Source organism: Fomitiporia mediterranea (assembly GCF_000271605.1).
Source record: "Fomitiporia mediterranea MF3/22 unplaced genomic scaffold FOMMEscaffold_8, whole genome shotgun sequence".
Lineage (NCBI taxonomy): Eukaryota > Fungi > Basidiomycota > Agaricomycetes > Hymenochaetales > Hymenochaetaceae > Fomitiporia > Fomitiporia mediterranea.
This window is the reverse complement of record NW_006760393.1, coordinates 3,268,273-3,285,361: the sequence shown is the minus strand read 5'-3', so window position 1 is coordinate 3,285,361 and position 17,089 is coordinate 3,268,273. Positions and strand designations below refer to the sequence as shown.

Sequence of the window (17,089 nt, the reverse complement as noted above, 5' to 3'; positions counted from 1 at the left end):
AATAGCAAAGTTAACCTCCGAGTATGCATACACCACAGCTTAGCATCAGTCTGTTAGCATCCCAATATCAATCTAAGCAAGTTACAATAATCAAGTCATGCGCTCACATAGGTCAATGTCTGAGCATGAAGCAATCAGTAATGCAGATATAACAATTTACACTGGGAGAAAAGATTGGTGAGTCAACCAAGTATCAAATATACATGGAGAAATGTAAGGAATCAGGCTAATAATTATATAATACTTTCGTATTGTACACAAGATTGCATTGGCTACATCTATATCTAAAGCTATACTTAAGAAAACTTCAGGTTATTCGGTCAATGCATTAGCTTTGAAAGATCCTCTACTCAGCTGGTCTTGCTGCTTATAATAACCGCTCTAAGCCTGGTACTACTTATCTCAGTCCATACATGTGAAGTAAAGCAACAAAGCACAAATGTTTCAATTAGTAAAGTACTAATAGGACGCTATCGTCCAAACGTTTGCGCTTCGACGTTAGTTGAAAGGTTCGAAATAAAACAGGGGATGTTGTATTCTCTAGTAAATAATATTATCCATGAAAAACGTAAAAATAAATCTATGAAATATCTCGATACTGCGAATCGTGCATGAAAGAGTTTTGGCGCCATCCCTCCCTACAACCCGCAATCTTCACCCGGTTACACATACTTCGAGAACCAAGGGATCAAACTCTGCGCAAGTGTATAGCTGAACACAAGTTTCGGTCCCACGACAAGAATCTTCGGCGTTAATCCCTTGAACAGCGCACTAACACCCTCCGTACGTATTAAATCGCGGAACACCGTCACTCCGGAAACGCGTGTTTCAAAGTTCGCGTTCTGTATGCGCGTTTTGATGACGTCGAGCGGCGCGGCAACAGTAATGGATGCTACTGCTCCTGAGACGGATGCAATAAAGTTTTGTGTCCAGGTTGCGCGACTGTAGTCTTTCACTCCGAGCAAATCTTTTGTTGCCGCTGATGCACCGAAGAGCTGATCAAAACACAGCGTCAGCTATCTAATTGAAAAGACAGAACAGACGACGGAGGATCATACAGCAAATGACCCTGGAGCATTCCGGGCCATAGTCCATCCCCAACCACGGTAAAGTGTCGTTCCCTCTTCCATGACAATCCGTATTACTCCACGTCCACGAAACGCTTCCGGATTGACTTGGCGCTTAATTTTCAAAACATCGAGGGGCAGGAGTAACTGAGGCAGAACATGAGTTCGATTCCAACAATCGCATCGTGCAACGCATATGTATTGCTCACCACTTCACCAATACCAGTCAAGCTTCCTGCCGCAGCCTGCATCATCATCTTCCCGTTCCGTTCTCCAAATGTGTTTGTAAAATTATCCTTATACCGTGAGCTAATTAAATCATTGAACCACGGTTGCCCGCCGAACTTGTACACGCGTTGAGAGACCTTGTATCCAGCGGCATACCCAAGACCTGGAAAGAGTGAGAGTAACCGCCTTCCTATCGGAGCAGATGCATGCTCTCGGAAAAGAACGTTTGATAGATTTCCCAATGCTTTGGACTTATTGCTCATCAGTCGCTTTGCGATTGTGTCCACTGGGTGGAATACAAGCAACTCTGCGATACCTACACAGAAAAGATAAATTGTCAGAAGAGTTAAACAGACTAGCTGAGTCAGACAAGCACACCAGAGGTCCCTGAGCCCAGTATACGAGCCGCACCACTGTCCTTTCCCTTTCCCGAGGCAATAGGAGACATTCTTTCCAAAGAAGGTATTAAATAAAGAGAGGAAGACGAGTGTTGGGAAAGAAGTGAGCAACGACGTCCAGGCAGAGGGCAAAGGCCAGTGCTAGCATGCCCTTTTTTTCTTTTTTACTGAAGTACGATCTACTCGCACGTGATGCTGACTGTCGTTCAAAGTCTAAGCTCGCACAACTTGTATTTGATCTCAACATCCCGGAAATTCAGACGTATATAGTCAATGTCACGGATGATGAATCATTGTCTTCGCTCCTTTCTTCCTCTCGTACAAAAGTATTGCTGAGCTCGGTTGGACCGTATATCAAGTCGACTCAACGAGTTACATACCATACCAGTATATATAGTCCTGAGTGTTGAATAATATATTGCAAAGCACTTCCGTTCGACGTGAATTTAGATACAAGCATCATATAATTGTTCTTGTCCAAGATCTAGTCAAGAAGTCGAATATATTAGGCGGGGTCAGACCTAGCGATTCGAGACACGATTCACTTCGCGATTCAGGAGGGTGAATCGCGTCCTGAATCGCGTGTGAAGGTCTGACTGATCACTTTTCAAACAAGAGATTCTCACTTAGATTCACTAGTAAATACTTGTAATAACTTCAACTTTATAATAGATTCAGTGTGCAAAGAAAGCACATAAATTATATGCATTTATTGAAGCAAGTCCAATATTACACAAATTGATGTTTTTTAACTAAGAGAATCCCTTTATTTGATAGAATACTATATTAAAAACATTACAAAAATAAAGTATATATACAAAAAAAATTATTTTCTTGAGGATTCTATAATAAAATAATGTTTTATACATGCTTAGCATAAGAAATATGTGTGTATTATGATGGAAATATATACCAGAGGGAGAGTGAATCGCAGGGGTGAATTGCAAGGGGTTTTGTGTTTTGACGCAATTCATCTTTCAGCACGATTCGGGGTGAATCGCGCTGAAAGGTGAATCGCACTTTGACGCAATTCACTCGTGATTCACCTTCACGATTCACCCCTCCACCAGTGTATTTCCTCCTGAATAGTATTACTTTGTCTTAACTAAACATATGTAAAAATGTATTTTATTGTAGAATCCTTAATAACATTTAAAAATATTTTTTGTTCACATAATTCTTGTAAACTAAGCCTTTTTTCTTATATAAATCCATCAAAATGAAGGATTCTTTTTGTCTAAAACCATCAATATATTCAGTATAAATTATACTATAATAAATGAGTAATTTTGTATGTTTTTCCTAGTATTTAAAATTAATAGGAAGTTGAAGATTTTACACAAAATATACAGGGAATCATAGGGTGAATCTCAGGTTTAAAAAGTCGCTGGTCAGACCTCCCACGCGATTCACCTCACGATTCACCCTCTAGAATCGCAAGGCGAATCGTGCAGAGAATCGCGAGGTTTGACCATGCCTATTAGGGTGGCCTAGAGTCCTAGACTTGACCAGCCTCACCTTCTCACTCAATCAACTTTTCTAGAGTGGACGTAAGTACACTCGAGCAGTTGTACCATGGTGGCAATATGAACAGAGTATCTTCATGATCTCAGGATCTTGTGCATGAAGTACGCAAATGTGTTTTACAGCGACCTTCAGGTTGCCACGATCAGAGTGATTGTACACACCAACATCACGAAAAAGTCGCAACAAATGTATTTAATAATAGCAAAGGTAATCTAATAAAATGATTTTATAAGCATTACATTCTAAAATAACACTTATATTTTACTTATAATGTAATTATAATGATTGTATATAAATGTAAGAAATATACAAAGTTTCCATTAAACTACAAACATGTTTTAGAGCAAGTAAGCTTACTAATAGTATTATTACAACATTACATGTGAGGTACAAGTGCTCAACTCCTATTATAATATGCTAAAATTATATTATAAGTTATCTGTAACAATAGTTGATTAATTATAACAGTCATAAAAGTAATATGTTGTGCTTGTAAGTTAATTACAATACTTTTAGTAAGATAATATACAATTATATATATTAATAATGTTAACAATCACTCTTTCAGACTTATAATATAATTTGTTTTTACCTTTAAACAATATATCGAAGTGATTACATAATCGAGTACCAAAGATCGAGAGCATATAATGACACACTTGCTCTCGTCACTCCTTTTCCTCCTACCTCCATCATCTCCCCAACCCTCTTCCCCCAACACTATGTTGTCTCTTTTGTTCTCTCCAGGCCAGTCCTCTGCCTACAAGCATCCTCCAGCAGGCACACTGCCTGCAACTGCCTAGGCAATAAAGGTTGCTGGATTTGTCTCTCTAATCTGCCACTGCAATGCCTGCACTGAGCCTCAGATCTTGTGACAACACGGCCGAGCTGGCTACACAGTCCTTCAGTGTAAAGCATAAGTAGCCAGTCCACTTCATAATAACTCACACAATAGTTGCTCATCCCTCTCCTCCCAACTTCTTGTCTCCCTTTCATCCCTCCCACTCCTCGCTCTGCCTCCTTCGTTGTCCTCCTTTTTCTTACGCTCGCCTTCTTTTTTGCATTCGCATTCGCGCATCCGCATTGTTGACCAATGTTGAACGACTTCTTCAATAATTCCATGCATTTGCGTACTTCTTCCCGCTCAGCAACGCAAGCAACAATTGGTGAGTACGCACTCGCGACAATGTCCATGTATTACCACTCCTCAGGCGCAATCCTCTCTCTGACCCCCCGCGCACTCTCCTTCCCCACCTACCATCCTATGCTTGACATCACCCTCGATGGGCCCACGCCGTGTGCATTTATATACCCCAGTGCCGTCCATGACACCATTTTGAATAACAGAAGCAGTAGCCACCGCTCACCTCTCCTGAGCCGAGTCCGTCCGCACCACCCACTTCATCCTCTCCCTTCGAGCCAGAACGTCCCAGAGATACACCTTCGAAGTCATCCACAACTATTACTGAGTTCACTGCACCTCCGATTGTGTGTCGTGTCGTAGCTAGAGCATGCAACGCGCTTGCACAGACACGTTTCCCCTGCAGCCCAAAAACTCAGTCTCACAGATTTCCAAGCCCTACCATTCTGACCTATGCTCAAGCTACTGACTGAGCCTAATGTTCACCAATCAGGATGATTGGTTTTAGAGGGGGGGTAATGTTATAGTTCTCTACTCTCTTACCTTTAGTTCCAAGGGTTCTACACCCTTCTGTACTAGAACTCAGAACTTCTGTCTCTCAGAGGCACTGTCTATAGACTATATGTGTGCTTACTCTTACTACTACCCTTCTTTACTTCATCATTCCATTCCTTTGACCACCCCTTCATTCTTTGTTCATTCTATAGTCTCTTACCCTTTGTCCATCCCTTCATTCTTTGTACCTTTTATCTTTGACCTTCCTTTCTTTCATTCTTTGTGGCTTATCATTCTTAGTAGCTCATGCTCCCTGAGTGCTCTTGTGTAGTTTAGTATATATAGGCATACAAGATCAGACTAGTCCTGTAGTCTTGATCTTGTCTACTCTAGATAGTCCTGTACTCTTAGGCTCACTCTATATACTCTACTCTTGTCTCACTCTCTCTCTCTGCCTGTTCTGCAAGTTCCAACTATGTCCCAGTGCTTGCATTCTGTATTTCTGTTGTGTAGGATAGTTGTAGCCTGGGTCCCCTTGCTGAGCCTTTAGGTCCCCTCTACACTGTTACTAACACAAACAAAAGCAGGCAACTAAGGATAATTCTCTCAATTTGACTCTCACTTGTAATCAACATTTGAACATCTCAGACTGTCTATCAGACTACAAAAACACACATCCTTTCTCTGGAGGTAGCTATAGCAACATTCACATTCATCACAAAAAAGTCTTAAGTATTATACTTGCTTGTAATCTTGTATATTTTATAAAATTTATAAAATTTGTCCAATTACTTATAATCTTCCTGGGGGGTTAAGCAAGGAAAGTACAATGTTAAATAAGCAAGAAAAAATACTTTTAAAACTTGGCAATTTCTGATATAATTTTATAAATTGTCAAGTTATACAAGTGATTATAATATACTTCCTAAATTACAAGGTTAAGACATACTTATTAATTTGTGACAGTGTAATATCTGCTTATAATGCTTACAAGTCATTACAAGTGTTTGAATAGCTTGCTTTTGCTTACTATACAATTTTATATCAAATAATTAATCGAATATAATTATATTTAAATTATAGAATACAAAAATAGTAAATAATACACCATTTCTACAGTCCCAACCCCTACACCACCAGCTGCCTCTGCCTCATTCTTCTGCGAGTGGGATTTGTGTTGGACAAGGATGAACGCATTCTCAGGCCGTTCGACGTAGTCTTCGTCACCACGTTTTGGTCATTGCTTGGTCCCTGGTCCCTGCAAGTTGAATTGCGAGTGTGTGTGGAATGAGGTTGAGCAGGTTGTGGAGATTGAGGCTGCGCCTGTGAAACAAGCTTAGAGTGATTAGCAAGTGACAATAAGAGCGAAAAGATGGACGCACTGCGACAGCGTGTAGCGAGTGTGGGTGGGTCACCTGGATTGGAAATCCGGAGCGTTGAGCGAGCTAAGTACAGAGCACTAGGATGAAGCTGATAGAAATCTTAGATTGCCTTAGAAGTATAGGCAAGGTTCTTAGCAGGTTCCCAAGTACATTCCTTAACTAGGTATCCCTTCTAGTAGATAAGGAACTTGAGCTTTCTATACACCAACTTAGTATCCACTACATACTCTACTTTGTATTCTGGTTCAGAACTGATGAGTTCTAGTAGAGGTAGTAAGGGTCTTTGTTGTAAAGGAAAACCTGGATTGTAGTACTGAGACAGTAGAACCTTGTTGAACACTGAGTGTATGTGCTTCTATGTTACTAGAAGTTAGAGTTTGTAGGCAGAGGCACTAACCTTCTTTTTAATGACAAAGGGTCTGAAGCACTTGTTGTCCAACTTCTTTATTAGACAATCTAAGGTCAGATTAGTAGCTTCTAGTATGACCTTGTTACTAGACTAGTAATCCTTAGCTACAGACCTCTTCTGATTATAGTTCTACTTCATAACTTGTACTACCTTCTCTAAAAGAGCTTGTGTGTCCTCTCTAGTCCTATACATCTGTTCTGTAAAGTCTGTTACAGATTCAGAACTACTGTTCTGGTTCAGAACTGTCCCCTAGTATGAATGTCTCTTATAATTAAGGAAGAATAGAGACTGTCCTGTTGTAGAGTGTTACTAGTTATTGTGTACAAATTCTGCTAGAGCTAACCATTCAGACTAGTCTGATTACAGGTAATATGTAGTAGAAGGGTTCCCTTAAATTCTAAGAAGTGTATACAAGTCCTGTATAAACTTTGACTCAAATTACAGTCTGTAATTGTGAATGAGCTTCTGAGGGAGTCTATACAACCAGAAGACATGATTCTAATAAATGTATACTATACCTTCAGAAGTAAGTTCTGTTCAGGTTAGAACTGTATAGACTTGTTTAGAGAATCAGTCAACAATTACACAGATAGTATTGTAACTCTGAGACTTGAGTAGCTTACTAATCAGGTCTACTAAGACTTCTTCCTAAGAGTGATCTAGAATCTAATACAGATGTAGGAGAGTCTGAACTCTTGTCTAGTAGGTCTTAGTCTGTTAGTATGTATTATAACTAGTTACATACTTTAGGATTTCCCTCTACATTCCTAGCCACTAGTAGTTCCAAGTAATAAGTTCCTACATTTTGTGTCAGCCTGAATGTCTTACAGTCAGATTATTGTAATAAGCTCAGACAATGTCCTCCTACAGCTTCTGATCCTTCAGAACATACAGTCAGCCTTCTTAGTAAACCTGTCTATCCTTATCCTCCTCCTAATCTCTAGCCTGCTTCTCTAACTACTTTACTACAACCTGGTCCTGTGTGTGTCTCAGAGCTTACTGTATACAGGTGACAAAGTCAACATTCTTGGATTCAAGTCAGATCTCTTAGATTGCCTTAGACACAAAACAGGAATTGTTTAGAAGAACAAGATTTTTGTTATCATTCTCTCCTCTTTTATAACCTACTTGTCTTGAGAGTAAATCAGCTTTCATTATTTGTAATCTAGGTTTGTAGGTTAGTACAAAGTCATAGTCCTACAGTTCTAACATCTAGTAGGCTTAATAGTAGTTGAGCTTCTAAGGTGCCTGGAAGTATTAGAGATTAAGGTGATTACTCTAAATCTCAAACTTCTGTACAGTACTAAGGAGATATTAACACTACTCCTCTAAGGAACAGACAATTGTAAGGAGTTCCTTATTATAGATAGGGTAGTTCTGTTCTGTTATAGAGAGGGATTCTAATTAGAATACTATCAGACACTACTTTCTGTCAATAAACTAGGACAGTACTACTCTATTTGTAAAGTTGGAAGAGTTAGCTTTAACTCAGAACTTGTCTACAACTGTTAGAACTACTAATACAAGCTTACTAGTAATAGTCTACTTTAGAGACTCAAATGTAGACTACTACTAATCCTCCTATTACTAAGGAACATCTTTGCTAGTAAGATTGTAAAGAGGCTAGGTAATAGTACTAAAACTTTAAATGAAGTATTAGTAGTAGTTTACAAACCTAAGAAATGTTTAGACCTGTTTCAGGTTCTGAGGTTGTAACCAGTTCTGAACTATAGTTACTTTTGCTAGATCCATACAGACCTCTCCTCCACCAATCACAAAGCTCAGATAATCTACTAACTCCTGTGTAAAAGAGTACTTTACTTCTTAGAGAAACAGTTTATTATTTTAGAGCTATTATAGAACTACTTGGATTAGTTAGTAATAGTACTCAACTGTCTAAGTGAAGATCAGAATGTTATCCAGATACACACTAACATGCCCTAAGTTAATCAGGTCTGTAAGAATGTGATTCATGAATGACTAGAATGTTGTAGACAAGTTAGTTAGTCTGAAGAACATTACAGTCAGTTTGTACAATCTGTAATTGGTTCAGAACACAGTCTTCTACTCATCTCTGTCTTAGATCTGAATATTATTGTATCCCTATTAAATGTCCAACTTAGTGAAAACCCTGAATGTATGCATCTTGTTAATAAGCTCCTGAATCAGGGGAAGTAAGTACTTGTTTTTAACAGTACCCTTATTAAGACAACAATAATCTTAGACTGGGTAGAGCTTCCTATCTTTCTTTTTGACAAAGAAGAAAGAGGATACTATAAAGGACTTTGAGGGTCAGATCCAGCTGTTCTGAAGATTTTCCTAAAGGAACTCATTAAGTGCCTCCTACTTGTCTTTGTTGAGTAGGTAGACCTTACAGTCCTTAGGTTGGAAACTCTTGGTTAATTCAATTGTATAGTCTTAAGGATAGTGTTTAGGAAGCTAGTTGAATTCCTCTTTACTAAAGACTTTGAGGAACTCTCAGACAAAATCTGGCAGGCTGGGTTTATGTGTGTTCTAGAGTAGAGTTGTTCTGAGAGGGTTCTAGACTGTTTCTGTTTCAGACATCCTTTAGATTGACTCTGTTCTACCTTGACTAGAATATGTATCTACATATCTATCCTAGTCAAGGAAGAACAACTGGTCACCTTTATTAGAACTGTTAGTAACATTAGAAGTATTTACATCTACTCAGAACAGTAGTGTAAGGTAGTTATAAGACTTAGAACACTAATTGAATGTAAGTGTCTACTCTAACTAGTTAATAGTAGGGTTGTAAGCCTTGAGCCATTTGAATCTAATAAAGATGTCTGTCTTTCTAAGGTTAGTGACTCTGAACTCAATACTTTCCTCATAATCCTGAATGATCATCTGTAGTTGGACAAACTCAGTAATCTGACTATTCTAGTTTAGGGTTCTGTCTACATTATATACTAGGATTGGAAGTAGAACACATTAAGTAGGAAGGTAGTGTTCCTACACAAAGGCCTTATTGTTACAATCCTCTACTCTCTTACCTTCAGTTCTAAGGGTTCTACACTCTTCTGTACTAGAACTTAGGACTTCTGTCTCTTAGGAGTACTGTCTATAGACTATATACATACTGACTCTTACTACTACCCTTCCTTACTTCATTATTCTATTCCTTTGACTACTCCTTCATTCTCTGTTTATTCTATAGTCTCTTACTCTTTGTCCATCCCTTCATTCTTTGTACCTTTATCTTTAACATTCCTTTCTTTTATTCTTTATAGCTTATCATTCTTAGTAGCTTATACTCTCTGAGTACTCTTGTATAGTTTAGTATATATAGGTGTACAAGATCAGACTGGTCCTATAGTCTTGATCTTATCTACTCTAGGTAGTTCTGTACTCTTAGACTTACTCTATATACTCTACTCTTGTCTTACTCTCTCTCTCTACCTGTTCTACAAGTTCTAACTATGTTCTAGTACTTGTGTTCTATATTTCTGTTATGTAAGATAGTTGTAGCCTAGGTCCCCTTACTGAGCCTTCAGGTCCCCTCTACACTGTTACTGACATCAGATCAAGACTACTCATTACTACCCTATAACTCTCCTACATTTTGAGCATTAGTACTTACTATTGTATTAATCTCTTTTCTTTGTCCTAACCCTTTTACATTTTTAAATTTTAAACTTTCTAAACCCTTTTAAACTTTTGCCACCCTTCTTCTATTTATTACCCCTTTTAGTTTAGTGTCAATCCCTTTGTAGTATAAACATAGACCCTCCTACACTAACTGCCACCCCTACTGTCCTACCAGATTAGTAGTTATAAGTAGAACTAGCTTAATATGTGTAGACCTCTATCTAAGAGGCCTTTACTAACTACATGCCTTCAGCCCCTTCAGAACCTATTCTAATTGTTCTGGAAGTCACAACCTGTTCTAGAAAGAAAGTGTATATAGCTTGCCCTTTAGACTTTAATAAGTAGTACTTTAAGGACTTCTAGTACTAAGTCAAACTATATATGGCTACTACTTTAACCAATCTATTCTCAGATCTCAATTGTGTCCTATTTGTCCTCTCCTTCATGAAGGAAGGTAACACAGCCACCTAGGCCCAGAACTGGATTGAAGGCTATTAGATTGAAAGTCTGATCCAACTTTAGAACAATGAGTTGTATTCAGAATTCATAGGGCAGCTCTGTACTTCCTTCATTAATCCAAATAAGAAGTACAATATGTAGAACAAGCTTGTATCTCTGTAACAGGGCAAACATTCTACTAATGCCTTCTTTCAGGAGTTCAATATCCTAGCCTGGAAGGTAGGATTTGTGCTTAGGTTTAATAATGTCCTTATTAGAATACTTGAAAAAGCTCTTTACTCAGAACTAGTTAATAAGATCCTTAGAATGATACTAGAACTAGTCACTTACACTGAGTGGAAGACATGCACTATCTCCTTTGACTAAGCTACAGCTTGAATGTATTAAGTCTGTGTAGAATACTTACACATGTGTTTGGCTCTAACAGTTCTGAGCCCTCAGATTAATCTACCTGTAATTTGTAATCAATCCATTCTGATAGACATTAGAGAAGCCTAAAAGTAAGGAGCATACTTTACTTACAGAAAGTTAGGGCACTAGATTAAGGACTGTCTGTAGAAGTAACAGTATATCTGTTAGGTTATTAGAGTAATAATGAGTAACAAGCAGGATTTGTAGTAAGAAGCCTTTTCTACAAATTCAGAAGTCACCTCAGAACTCCTAGACTCTGACTATGTACTCTAGGATTTTGTAAAGGTCTAACAGTGAATGTAGTACTAAAGGGCTATGACTTGGATTTTTTAATAGTCACTTTTGATTCAATAGACACTGTAGGAATAGAAGTAAATAAAGTAAGAAAAGTAGAAAAAGTAGAAAAAGTAGAAAAAATAAATCAACAAAATTATTTATTAGAAAGAAAAAAGTTAGAAACAAAAGTAGATAGTTCTCCTATTTCTTCTGATTCTTTTGATTCTTCTCTTTACACTTCATCTGAGTCTAAATCTGTACAATCCAACCTACTACTTCTGTGTTCTAAGATCTTAGAACATTCAGAACACTACCTAGCCCTGTTTACTACTCAGTAGTTTATTCATAGTATTAAGTAGAGATAGTCTCAGCTGAGTTCACAGCTAAGGACATAAGTCTGTCCTTGTTAAAAGAGAGAGGTTAATAAGGAAATGTTAGTGTATATACTTACCCTCTTAGACAACAAGACTGTACAAGCTGTACATTCCCTTCAGAACAAGTAGTAGTTCATCTGAGAACATTCCAAGTACTAGCTCCAAGTCCCTGTCCTCTTGGCTCCCTTCTCAGGATCCTTCTAGATTCAAACAATAGCTCTAGTAAACAGTAGATACACTAGTTTATACATTAATAAGACTTTTGTGTAGGAACACTATCTCTCTACTTAATGTGTTCTACTTCCAATCCTAGTATACAATGTAGACAGAACCCTGAACCAGAATAGTTAGATTACTGAGTTTGTCCAACTATAGATGACTATTCAGGATTATAAGGAAAGTATTAAGTTTAGAGTTACTAACCTTGGAAAGACAGACATCTTTATCAGATTCAAATGGCTCAAGGCTTACAACCCTACTATCAACTAGTTAGAGTAAACACTCATGTTTAATCAGTGTCCTAAGTCTTATAACTACCTTACACTACTGTTCTAAGTAAATGTAAACACTTCTAATATTACTAACAGTTCTAATAAAGGTGACCAGTTGTTCTTCTTCAACTAGAATAGATATGTGGATACATATTCTAGTCAAGGTGGAACAGAGTTGATCTAAAGAATGTCTAAGACAGAACCAGTCTAGAACCCTCTCAGAATGACTCTACTCTAGAACACACATAAACCCAGCCTACCAGATTTTGTCTAAGAGTTCCCCAAAGTCTTTAGTAAAGAGGAATTCAACCAGCTTCCTAAACACTGTCTCTAGAACTATACAATTAAATTGACTAAGGGTTTCTAACCTAAGGATTATAAGGTCTACCTACTTAACAGAGACAAGTAGGAGGTACTCAATGAGTTCCTTCAGGAAAATCTTTAGAACAGCTGGATCCAACCCTTAAAGTCCTCTATAGCCTCCCCTTTCTTCTTTGTCAAAAAGAAAGATAGGAAGCTCCACCCAGTCTAGGATTATTATTGTCTTAATAAGAGTACTGTTAAAAACAAGTACCTACTCCCCCTGATTCAGGAGCTCATTAATAAGACACATACATCTAGGGTTTTTACTAAGTTAGACATTTGATAGGGATACAATAATATTCAGATCTGAGACAGAGATGAGTAGAAGGCTGTGTTCCAAACCAATTGTAGATTGTACAAACCAACTATAATGTTTTTCAGACTAACTAACTTGCCTACAATATTCTAGTCATTCATGAATCACATTCTCACAGATCTGATTGACTCAGAGTATGTTAGTGTGTATCTGAATAACATTCTGATCTTCACCCAGACAGTTGAGTACTATTACTAACTGATCTAAGCAGTTCTACAACAGCTTTAAAATAATAAACTGTTCCTCTGAGAAGTAAAGTACTCTTTTACACAGGAGTTAGTAGATTATCTAGGCTTTGTGATTGGTGGAGGAGAGGTCTGTATGGATCTAGTAAAGGTAACTACAGTTTGGAACTGGTCACAATCTCAGAACCTAAAACAAGTCTAAGTGTTTCTTAGGTTTGTAAACTACTATTAATGCTTTATTTGATACTTTAGTACCATTGTCCAGCCCCTACACAATCTCACTAGCAAAGATGTTCCTTAGTAATAGGAGGATCAGTAGCAGTCTGTGTTTGAGTCCTTAAAGTAAGCTATTATTAGTAAGCTTATACTAGCAGTTCTAACAGTTGTAGACAAGTTCTGAGTCAAAGTCAACTCTTCCAACTTTGTAAATAAAGTAGTACTGTCTCAGTTTATTGACAGAAAGTAGTATCTAATAGTATTCTGATCAGAATCCCTCTCTGTAACAGAACAGAACTACCCTATCTATAATAAGGAACTCCTTACAATTGTCTGTTCCCTAAAGGAGTAGTGTCAATATCTCCTTAGTACTACACAGAAGTTTGAGATTTAGAGTGATCACCTTAATCTCTAGTACTTTCAAGTGCCTTAGAAGCTCAACTACTACTAAGCCTGCTAGATGTTAAAACTGTAAGACTTTGACTTTGTACTAACCTACAAACCTAGAACACAAATGATGAAAGCTGATTTACTCTCAAGACAAGTAGGTTATGAAAGAGGGGAGAATAATAACAAAAATCTTATTCTCCTAGACAATTCCTGTTTTGTGTCCAAGACAATCTAAGAGATCCAACTCAAATCCAAGAATGTTGACTTTGTTACTCACATACAGTAAGCTCTAAGACACACACAGGACCAGGTTGTAGTAAAGCAGTTAGAGAAGTAGGCAAGGGATTAGGAGGAGGATAAGGATAGACAGGTTTACTAGAAAGGCCAACTGTATGTTTTAAAGGATTAGAAGCTACAGGAGGACATTGTCTGAGCTCATTATAATAATCTGACTACAGGACATTCAGGCTGACACAAAATGCAGGAACTCATTACTCAGAACTACTAGTAGTCTAGAATGTAGAAGGAAATCCTAAAGTATGTAACTAGTTGTAATATGTACTAACAGACTAAGGCCTACTAGACAAGGGTTCAGGCTCCCTTACATCTGTATTAAATTCTGAATCACTCTTAGGAAGAAGTCTCAGTAGACCTGATTAGTAAGCTACCCAAGTCTTAGAGTTACAACACTATCTGTATAATTGTCAACTAATTCTCTAAGCAAGTCTACACAGTTCTAACCCAAACAGAACTCACTTCTGAAAGTATAGTGTGTATTTATTAGGATCATGTCTTCTAGTTGTACAGACTCTCTTAGAAGCTCATTCATGATTACAGACCACAATTTGAGTCAAAATTCATGTAGGACTTGTATACACTTCTTAGAATTCAAGGGAACCCTTCTACTACCTATCACTTACAGACTGACAGTCAAACTGAGTGAGTCAATCAGGAGATCAAACTCTACCTCTAAATGTTTATTAATCATTAGTAATCAGATTAGTCTGAATGGTTAGCTCTGACAGAATTTGTACACAATAACTAGTAACACTCTATAACAGGACAGTCCCTATTCTTCCTTAATCATAAGAGACATTCATACTAGGGGACAGTTCTGAACCAGAACAGTAGTTCTGAATCTGTAACAAACTTTGTAAAACAGATGTACAGAACTAGGAAGGATGTACAAGCTCTTTTGAAAAAGGTAGTACAGGTTATAAAGCAGAACTATGATTAGAAGAAGTCTACAGCTAAGGATTACCAGCCTAGTAACAAAGTTATACTAGAAGCTACTAACCTGACTACAGATTACTCAATAAAGAAGTTGGACAACAAGTACTTTGGACCCTTTGTTATTAAAAAGAAGGTTAGTGCCTCTACTTACAAACTCTAACTTCTAGCAACATAGAAGCACATACACTCAGTGTTTAACAAGGTTCTACTGTCTTAGTACTATAATCCAGGTTTTCCTTCACAATAAAGACCCCTACTACCTCTACTAGAACTCATTAGTTTCAAACTAGAATACAAAGTAGAGTATGTAGTAGATACTAAGTTAGTACACAGAAAGCTTAAGTTCCTTATCTACTAGAAGGGATACCTAGTTGAAGAACACACTTGAGAACCTGCTGAGAATCTCACCCATACTGTTAAAACAATCTGAGACTTCTATTAACTTTATCCAGGTGCTCTGTATTAACTCTGTCTTACAGATTTTCAAACCCTACTGTTCTAACCTATACCTAAGCTACTAACTAAGTCTAATGTTCACCAATCAGAACAATTAGTTTTAGAGGAGGGGTGATGTTACAATCCTCTACTCTCTTACCTTCAGTTCTGAGGGTTCTACACTCTTCTATACTAGAACTCAGGACTTCTGTCCCTTAGAAGTACTGTCTATAAACTATATGTATACTGACTCTTACTACTACCCTTCCTTACTTCATTATTCTATTCCTTTGACCACTCCTTCATTCTCTGTTCATTCTATAGTCTCTTACCCTTTGTCTATCCCTTCATTCTTTATACCTTTATCTTTAACATTCCTTTCTTTCATTCTTTGTAGCTTATCATTCTTAGTAGCTTATACTCTCTGAGTACTCTTGTATAGTTTAGTATATATAGGTGTACAAGATCAGACTGGTTCTGTAGTCTTGATCTTGTCTACTCTAGATAGTTCTGTACTCTTAGACTTACTCTATATACTCTACTCTTGTCTCACTCTCTCTCTCTACCTGTTCTACAAGTTCTGACTACATTCTAGTACTTACATTCTATATTTCTGTTGTGTAAGATAGTTGTAGCCTAAGTCCCCTTACTGAGCCTTCAGGTCCCCTCTATACTGTTACTAACACTTATTAATGTATAAACTAGTACATCTACTGTCTACTAGAGTCATTATTCAGATCTGGGAGGATTCTGAGAAGGGAGCCAAGAGGATAGAGACTTAGAGCTAGTACTTAGAATGTTCTCAGATAAACTACTACTTGTTCTGAAGGGAATGTACAGCTTGTACAGTCTTATTGTCTAAGAGTGTAAGTATATGTACTAACATTTCCTTATTAACCTCTCTCTTTCAACAAGGACAGACCTATGTTCTCAGCTGTGAACTCAGCTAAGACTATCTCTACTTAATACTATAGACAAACTACTAAGTAGTAAATAGGGCTGGGTAGTGTTCTGAACATTCTAAGATCTTAGAATGTAGAAGTAGCAGGTCAGATTGTATAGATTTAGACTTAGATAAAGTGTAAAGAGAAGAATCAAAAGAATCAGAAGAAATAGGAGAACTATCTACTTTTGTTTTCAACTTTTTTCTTTCTAATAAATAATTTTGTTAATTTATTTTTTCTACTTTTTCTACTTTTTCTACTTTTTTTACTTTATTTACTTCTAATCCTATAGTGTCTATTAAATCAAAAGTAGCTATTAAAAAATCTGAGTTATAGTCTTTCAGTGTTACATTCACTGTTAGGCCTCTACAAAATCCTAGAGTATATAGTCAGAGTTTAAGAGTTCTGAGGTGACTTCCAGATTTGTAGAAAAGGCTTCTTACTACAAATCCTACTTGTCACTTATTATTACTCTAATAACCTGACAGATATACTGTTACTTCTGTAGACAGTCTTTAATTTAGTGTTCTAACTTTCTGTAGACAAAGTATGCTCCTTACTTTTAGACTTCTCTAATGTCTATTAGAACAGATTGATTACAAATTACAGGCAGATTGATCTAAGAGCTTAGAACTGTTAGAGCTAAACACATGTGTAAGCATTCTGTACAGACTTAACACATTTGAGCTACAGCTTAGTTGAAGGAGATAGTGTGTGTCTTCCACTTAGTGTAAGCTTAT

General features: G+C 37.3%; 1 protein-coding gene across 1 annotated transcript; it reads right to left on the bottom strand.

The window, feature by feature from the left end:
- Positions 1-510: 510 nt before the first annotated feature.
- On the bottom strand, positions 511-1,826 carry FOMMEDRAFT_22107 (mitochondrial carrier protein). The gene is made up of 4 exons (XM_007268981.1): positions 1,674-1,826; positions 1,277-1,611; positions 1,059-1,214; positions 511-995 (listed from the first exon to the last, which is right to left on the bottom strand). Exons 1-4 carry the CDS (start codon positions 1,741-1,743, stop codon positions 663-665), a joined length of 894 nt encoding a protein of 297 aa, XP_007269043.1. The 5' UTR covers positions 1,744-1,826; the 3' UTR covers positions 511-662.
- Positions 1,827-17,089: the final 15,263 nt, after the last annotated feature.